Source organism: Barbus barbus (assembly GCF_936440315.1).
Source record: "Barbus barbus genome assembly, chromosome: 29".
Classification (NCBI taxonomy): domain Eukaryota; kingdom Metazoa; phylum Chordata; class Actinopteri; order Cypriniformes; family Cyprinidae; genus Barbus; species Barbus barbus.
In genome coordinates this window covers 20,643,554-20,652,621 of record NC_136757.1, presented here as the reverse complement: position 1 = coordinate 20,652,621, position 9,068 = coordinate 20,643,554, and the positions used below count along the sequence as shown (strand labels likewise).

The 9,068-nt window shown below is 41.4% G+C and overlaps 1 protein-coding gene across 1 annotated transcript in view; it reads right to left on the bottom strand.

Moving 5' to 3' along the window:
• Positions 1–1,833: 1,833 nt before the first annotated feature.
• LOC306849697 (semaphorin-6B-like) overlaps positions 1,834–9,068 on the bottom strand; it is a 78,321-nt gene continuing 71,086 nt past the window's right edge. The window contains exon 18 of the mRNA XM_079384940.1: positions 1,834–8,181. Within this exon, the coding sequence (XP_079241066.1) occupies positions 7,259–8,181 (923 nt within the window). The 3' untranslated portion in view covers positions 1,834–7,258. The remainder of the gene's footprint in view (positions 8,182–9,068) is intronic.

Below are 9,068 nucleotides of genomic sequence, written 5' to 3'. Positions count from 1 at the left end.
CATATTATTATGAAAATATGGCATTTTTAGTAAACACTTCACTGAGTGAATTTCTATACATTTAATGACACAAATCATATTATGCATAGACCTGAGGGAGTCCCGCTTCAGGAGCTCTGTGAATTTGAGCATGACACTTATTTGGTTTTGTTTGATTACAGATTATTACATTCGGACGGCTCTGAATTAGCTAAATTACTCTTGGGGGTGTTTCTTGACAATATGAACATAATGTTCTTCTCTACTGTCAAACTCAATGATCTATATGAAGTAACGAGTTCTCCTGTTTACAAATCAACACGTGCCTGAACAGAATATCAGCAGACTGTTGTTATAGCAACACGGTCTCTCTCAGGAAATCACGAACATGTCCATATTTATACATTTTTGACCATTAGCTATCAAATATATAAACAATTTCATCTTATTTAATTACATATACACTATATCATATGATTGCACTATATCTTAGCCATATAAAGTTACCTTGTTGGCATAATATATGAAACAGCCATTATTACAGATAATATTCTTTTGTTATAAGTAATTTTCCTCGCACAAATGTTAAGGGCAACATTTAGATGCATTTATTCATTAATTCCCTCAATTCTGTGCATCCCTTTATGTAAGATTCATTAAAAAGCAGCTACTTGGACAGCAGATGACAACCTGACATATTACAAATGGCCTGGTACTGTCCAAAAATCTGAGAAAATGCCGTTTTTCTTCATTACAAAAAAAAGTGAAAAGCTGAATTGAAAATCAATGACATGATCACATGATCAATGTCACACATTTACTATTTGATTAATGAGCTACAAATCTTAAACATTTAAGTCAGAATGTTTCTTTGTTTCTTAGCTTTCTCTTTGTTTCAGGTTTCAGTTCGATTTTGAATCCAAATTGATAATGTGGTCTCAGACTGTTGGGTTATTATTTCTGTGATGGATACCACTGCCACCGTGTGGACAGCTGTTGTATCTGCAGCACTGTTTTATTGTATCTTTCCAAAAGGACAGGACGCATGTAGATAATGCTGATGAAACACGTACTGTATCAGTAAATCTGAATCATCTATTGAGATGATACATGTAATGTGAGCACTTTTCATATGAAATCATAATATTTTATATGAGGTTTCTGGATCAAATACATCAGTTTGACCCAATTTTTGCTATTAATCAGGCAGTTAGTAGCTTGGATGACCATGGTCTGTAGCTGGTAAGCTTGTGTGTTTGATACGTGAGCAGTGGTTTAATCCCAAACACATTGCCTCTAAGCAACATCAACAAAAGGAATGGTTATACTGACCTTCGCGTTTCACTTGTGGCTCCAGGTGAGCTCGTTGAAATTCCACTTACATGTCAAATCCCAATGACGTGCATGAATTCGTCTGGCAATAAGTGGGTAGAAATAAATATTCAGAGACCTTCAGGCGTGGAAAATTAAATAAAGATTCGTTGCAATATCGGTTTGGCATTTTTTCAAGCTCATGTCTACAATCATGCTTGTTATCTGTACATCTGTAGACCACAAACTATCCTGTGGTGTAGGCTAATAGCCAAACAAAGCTGCGATTAAAAAAAAAATACATTAAGAAAAATGTGATGAGTAGGCTACTGATCTCAGATCATTGGCTTTTATATAAAAATGAATAAGAGCATTCTGAACTTCTGGGGCAGTCGTGGCCTAATGGTTAGAGAGTCGGACTCGTAATCCAAAGGTTGCGGGTTCGAGTCTCGGGCCGGCAGGGATTGTAGGTGGGGGGAGTGAATGTCCAGCGCTCTCTCCACCCTTAAAAACGTAAAGAAAAAACTAACACCAGTTAGGTTCTTGATGGTTTATTAGAACAGGAAATGATAACAGAGCACAGTCTCCATGCTCAGTGACAGCCAGAACTGAGGACAATGAGTTTCCAAATGCAAAAATGTGTGCACGTGTGTGTGTGTGTGTGTGTGTGTGTGTGTGTGTTAGTTAAAGTACACTGCGTTCCAAAAGTCTGAGAAGATTCTAAAAATTTTGGATTTAAAATACCATTTACACTTGCAAATAAAGAAAGTTTGAGGATTTTTGAGCAATTTACAACAAAGAACCTTTATAACAAAAAATTATTAATAAATTTAGCACTAAACAATAAGAAAATGTGACATTTATCACGCAACTCTGTAGAGACGGTCAGATGTTCTTACTTCCATTGAAACACGAGATGTTCTTTGAATCATTTCAAATCAGGCAGAAGAACATCAGATTTTACACAAACTACTGTACATGCAGCTTGAGTGCTGAAGTTAAAGCAAAAGAAGGACAAACTTATTACATAATTATTACATAATTTGAGCATGAGGAAAATAGAGCATTTTAAGACTTTTGGACCCCACTGTCCATGTGTTTGTGTGCGTGAGTGTGTGTATGTGTGTCTATGTGCATTTGTGCTGTTGATTTGGAAAGCATGCATGTGACTGTCTGATTGCTGGACAATATTAGGGCACACAGTAGCATGTCGTGTTGAAGTACACACTACCTCTGTGGACTCCAGACCGAGGCTGTGTTCATGCAGATAGTTCACTTAAATTACATTTAAGCACTGAAATCATTATGTACACTGAAGGGGACACGACTTGTCATTTAATGACAATGGATCCAGTAACACGAACAGCCTCCGGTGCGAGACAAATCAGAAGTCCACCACAGTTAACAGAAGACTTGGCTCTTTTGCAAAAAATGTTTTCTTATCTTTCTTTCAGGAGAAACAACTCCCATCCGAAGGCTTTGCACATTTCAGAAACCAGGATCAAACACTGAAATTCAGGTCACAGTCGCAGAATAATCATCGTCATTGTTGAAAAGAAATTCACACACCAGAGAGCAAATCAAATCACTTGCATGAACTCAAACCAACCTAAAACATTACCACAAAAACAAACAAACAAACAAATATAAAAATGAAGATATCAGTACTGGCTAATATATTCTCTACAACTTTACAAAAAAATTCAAACTCCGTTTGTGCTTGTCAGATGTCAGGTTTTGCATACTGAAAGCATGTCATTTCTAAACAAGCCATTTCTTTCTTTGTGCTTGCACATTTCGTCGGGTGGCCCATTAGCTGTGGCAGTTTGTGGCTGGGGGACGTCAAGAAAAAAAAAAATCTCAGGGCTTTAAAAGACAAAGCAGAGAAAGAAAAACAACCCAGACATTGAGAAAGCCTCGAGCACACTGTCCTCACTGTTCATAGACAGAATTTTAATTGGAAAATTGAGAGTAGGGAGCTCTCTAAAACATAGCTAGGTATATTTCTGTCCAAACAAAACCCTAGCAGAGTTTTTATGGCCGATTCCATTTCTTGCTTGAGAGAATTACGACATAGGAAAACATTTATTTTCTTTTCCTGGGAACACATTTTACAGAGCTCCACAGCAAACTAACTCAATTTCACTGCCTCAAAATCTTGTGCGAATTAACCCAGGCAGTGTTTAGAGTTTGTGTACAGGGTTTCACAATAAGCATCACCTGCGTTTAATGCTTGTTTTTGGTTTATTCCGGCGAATGTTACTTATATGGGATGCAGTCGAGAATGATGATTCGCTCCTTGAGTTTTGCTGCCCACATCTCAGGCAATTGCTTTGTAAAATCTGGCTGTGTGAGTAAGCAAGTGGGTGCCTGTGTTTCTGCACGTCTCTCACGATCATCTCTAGGCTTTATCAGGCCAAGATAGACTTAGCGTAATCACGCATGTTTCGCCTAATGGTGCAACAGAGTGAAAAGCCTGCGAGAGGGAAGCAGGGTGAGCGCATGCACGGGTGGGCAGACCTTTTTTATTGGTGGGCCTCAGTCTGTGTGAGGGTACAACAATTCCAATATGAATAGATGAGCTGGGTGACAATTAAAAAGCTGCGTCAATAATGTTGATTGTGTAAAAATAATTACACACAGAGTTCTGAACTCAGTCAAGCATTGGCACTTAAAACCTATAAATTATACACTTCATTAATTGCTTTAATGTTCAGCTTCAGAGCTTTCATCCATCCACATTCAAAAGAACACACTATTTCCCTTGGCCTTAAATCCTCTCTCCATTATCACTACAACAGACTTTTCATTTGGAACACGGTCTGTTTTTAAACCAACATATACTTAGTGTTGAAGTATGGTTGATTATAGGACCACCAAACATTTGATGTTAAACCCTCTCATGGACCATTTTCACATTTTTGGGTTTGGAATATAAACAATAGCAGGGTAGACTTCTACAGAAATAATTGTGAGACCATAGCAAATGTTATTTTTACATTACCATTTGTTTAAACGGTAAAAGAAAAAAATCAATATTGTATTTCCATGACTTTCTAAAAGAAGAAAAAGGATTTATTATGGCAGTTGGAAGAGAGAAAGATGTCAAATTTACCATGACCCCTTTATGCCAGGGAAATATAAAGTATAGTGTTATACACTAATGTTTAGAATTTTGGGGTCTGAAAGATGTTTTATGTTTTTGAAAAAGTCTTGTATGCTGACCAAGGCTGCATTTATTTGATACAAAAAATTTAAAGGTCCCATGACATGCTGTTTTTTGGATGCTTTTATATAGGCCTAAGTGGTCCCTAGTACTGTATCTGAAGTCTCGTTCCCGAAATTCAGCCTTGGTGCAGAATTTCAGCCACTACGAGCCAGTCCCAAAATGAGCTTTCCTTAGGACGAGCCATTTCTGTGTCTGTAGCTTTAAATGCTAATGATGAGGAAAGAGGCGGGGCAAGGTGGAGGGTGGGTGTGTGTCCTGCAGCTTGTGGCCACAGTACCATGCGCTAATGTTGACAGTGGATGTATCGCAATGGCTCGTAGACACGCAGTCCTTCAAGCTTTTCAGTTTGACCCAGAATCTGATCCGGATGGAGAAGCACCAGATGAGGAAGTTGCAACTCAGGGTCTCAAGATGTCTCCAGTACTGCCCCGCGAGCGCGAGGTCTCTCTCCCCCGGCACAGTGTCGCCTCTCTCGGCGTCTGTTCTGAGCAGCGAGCGGCAGAGAAGCAACGCTTTCAGTTTGCCTTAAAGCAGCATGATAGGAGGGACTCATCAATAAATCATTTACAAAACAGCGTTTACAAGCACTTGTCGCTTACTGACTGTTTGGACTTTTAAATATGAACATAATTTGTCTGTTAATTTGTGCAGTTTATTACTCAGACGCAAAACAGTGCTTCGCTCGTTTGCAAGCCATGATGTCTCTCTCGAAAAAAAAATATTGCACTCTCCTCGCACGGTCGTAGGTCATTTCCTCATGGGAGGGTAAAGCAGAGAAAGGGGAGGTAACCTTTCCCCGTGTGACGACATAAGGGGAAGATTCCAGATCAGGCCATCTGAGCTTTCATTTTCTCAAAGGCGAAGCAGGATACCCAGGGCTCGGTTTACACATATCGCCATTTCTAGCCACTGGGGGACCATAGTCAGGCTAGGGGAACTCATATTAATGTAAAAAAACCTCATAAAGTGAAATTTTCATGCCATGGGACCTTTAAATAACAGTTTACTATTTTAATGTGTGATGGCAAAACTTAATTTTCAGCAGCCATTACTCCAGTCTTCAGTGTCTTATGATCCTTCTCAAATCATAAAAGTATTCATTTCCTTAAAGAACTTAAATAAAATTCAAATTAAAACATTTTTACAACGTTAATTACTGTGAAAGGGGTCCATTGAGCACCAAGTAAAAAAGAAAAAGAAAAAAGTGCATTACCGCCCTCTAGTGGACACACTCGGGTAATGCTTGGTAAATTACCGTTGCCTCACTGGAAGAAAGCACAGATAACGTCGTTCACTGAGAGATGAATGAATTGAATAGTACACTATTTCTTTCCTCCCTCCCGTGGGGTTTACAACCCTGAAACAAACAAACAGCAATCTAAAGAGAGCCAGAGGAAACTAAACAATGGCTGAAGCGGGCACAGTGCCACCGGGAGCCCAGTGGGTCTGATTTTTTTTGCTCTCCATCTAAATGTAACATTGTATTCATCTGATTCTGTGAGGTTTGTGAAGGCTGGCAGTGAGGGGGGACCCAGAGGGGTCCGATCTGTCTGGCTCCTCATTGACATTCTCCTGGGCTGGGCTGATGGCTAGGCCATGACTCTTAACGGTTATTTGTTGTTGGGATGGTCTTCTCTGGCTGAGCCGCACAAAGACACCCAGTGTCAGTGAGACACTCTGAATGCAGCTCCCTAGTGGCCCGACTCGGCCCAGACAACCAAGCTCACATTCGACTCAATGGACTGCAGCGAGAACGAAGCCAGGCCGAGCGAAAGAAAGAGAAAGTGTTGCAAATGCCCTGCTCTAATTCTAGCATGTGTAGGGGATAAAAATTCACTAAACTTCTTGGTTTTTAAGATACACCACAAAATAAATGGGTCCACCCAACAACATATGTCCCTGTACGCAATTTAAGGTAATTTCCACAGTGCTTCCATGCTCCGTCCAGAAAGCATGGGTTGATTTTTGGCGAACGCTCTTTTCCATAACCCATTTACATCTGATATTCCAGCACAAAAGTCTTTAAAGTCACATGGCAGTTGTCTTGATTGCTTCCTGACACATAATAGGATAAGGGAGGGAGGGGTAGTCAGTCATTTGACATCAGATCACTTAAGAAACTCCAGTGTTGGTCGGCCATTTTGCTTTCAAATCAAGTCTAGCCGGCAAGCACATTTTAATCCTCGTTTTGGCGCGGCTCACATACACATACAAACAGACATAAGGAAGTTTGAGCTTGTCTGCAAAGGCCCTGGGATGCACAAAAGAAGCATCCGCAGGCGCAAAAGTAAAGCAAGAGAGGTGAAAACGAAACGGATCACTTCTACTGAATGGTTTACAGGGCTTGAAATTACACAGAGAGACAATCCGGAACCGCTTCGCTATGCTAAACAGTCAACGTAGCCGTTCGCAGGATTATGATTATGAATTTCACCTCCCATCACCCAACGCATCCGTTATTCCTAAACGATCCTTCCGCTTCATTAGACAGGGTGTGACAGAAGCCACTAACGTGCTAAGTGGCGTCACCCCGCAGGCAGGGGAGGACAGCGGCTTTAACACCATCAACCATCAACGCTCTCGTTCTCTCACTCTCGGTAGTCCTAGAGCTCAGCCACTGGTGGGGGACTTGAAAGACACTGGACGGCAGTGAGAGAGGACAGGAAGGGCAGGATTACAGAAGGAGTCTGAGTCTTGGGGGTGATGGGACTCTGAAGGGTGTGAACAGGCCTGGACCTCTCATTGGCCATTTGGGTTGCGCTCACTTACACTTTTCACCAGCAGGTGGCTGTAGTCCTGTAACTCATTGAGCCCCCACTGAGTGTGGTGGCCTGGCCGTATTAACGCAGCATTAGTGCGTGGCTGTATGGGATACGGGTGGTGGCCAGAAGGAGTCGCGTTGTTGCTATTTAAGTTGAGTCCGTCGCGGGACCATCGCAGATGTTCTCCATAGTCCGACTGGGTGGTAGGAGCCGAGACCACCCTCCTGCGGTCAGGTGAGTCCTGAGGCGTTGCAGGATAGTTGTATTCACCAGCAGAGTTGCGAGTAGGTGGGGCAGACGGTCGTCCACTCTGCTCCCGCTGATTTGGCGGATGGGAGAGGATAAGGTACCGCTGACGCTCCGAATGAGGAGGAACATCACCCGAACCCTCTTGCTGCCCACCTTGCAGGTATTTGGAGCTCAAATAAATGACCGCTGAGTTCGCTGGGCAGGGTGTCCCTGTCTGGGTGAGGAAAGTATGGCTCTGGTCCCAATCGCAGTCTGTGAGATGGACGTTAGGAGTAGGACGTTTCTGCTGCAGAGGTGTCTGTTCTGGAGTGGGAAGTCCTGGGTTGATGTCTCCAGATTTTGGCCAGCCGTTGGTGAACATATTTTCAACCTGCGAGCGGGGTCGTTCGCTGCCGCTGATACGCGTCACACTGATCACGGAACCGCTGCGGGAATGTCCCAGCATGCTCTGCTCCTTGTCACTCTTGCGACGACTCCCCATGCTAGATCCACTGGCTCTGGAGCGCTGGCGGTGCTTGAGGCTCATTATCCAACACACCATCAGACCCGACAACGCCGCCCCGGTGGCAAACGCTGAAACCGCTGAGATCACCAGCAAGTTCACGGACACCAAGCCATCTGGTTCCTCGATGAAACTCTCCTGCAGAAGACCTAAACACATGGAAAGAATAACAGTGAGCATAAAGAACACTTTTATAACTGACAAAGATTGAGTTGTTTATTTAAAAAAAAAAAAAAAAAATCTATGAGGTCGAAGAATGCATGAGTGAAGGAAAATAGCAGACTAATTGCGTTCATTACTACCTAAAGTGGATGCTGATTTTAACAGCTGTAATAACTGTCTTCCTGATTGAAAGCATCTATCATCAATTACGTGTTTTGGAACATCAACTTACAAAAACATCTAGCACTAAATAATTCTGACAAATACTGAAACTTTTAAGTCGTATTTGCCGATTAAAAGGTGCCCTGGGTGTGATAGATTTTAAAGACACAGTACAGACGGAAGAGAGCAATGGATACCATTCACTTTGAAATGACAGAGGACTTACGTTCTTAGAAGAGCTCCAATGAATTATTGATGACAAAACAGGTGGTCAAAAAATACTGCTTCAACGGATAATTTAGGAAAATTTTGTCCTTTGACAGCAATCTATCAAGCAAGCTTTATTCTATCTATCTATCTATCTATCTATCTATCTATCTATCTATCTATCTATCTATCTATCTATCTATCTAGAATGTTATGTTGAAAAAAACAAAAAGGTTCAGGACATGTCTTTGTTCAACTACTCAAAAATCTAAATCTTGAGGCAATATCTTATTACAGGAAACTCAAAACAGGAGGAAAGTTCTTATAGTGAGAACCAACATCATAAAATGGCATAGCAGATGAAATGCTCTTGAAACAAATTAAATTAACTGGCAAATTTATCACAATAAAGACAAATGGTAACCATTTAACATTGGTGAAAATAAACCGCCTTAATTAGCACTTACAGCTGTTTGTTTAAGAACTCAATTAAAATGAGGAGAGG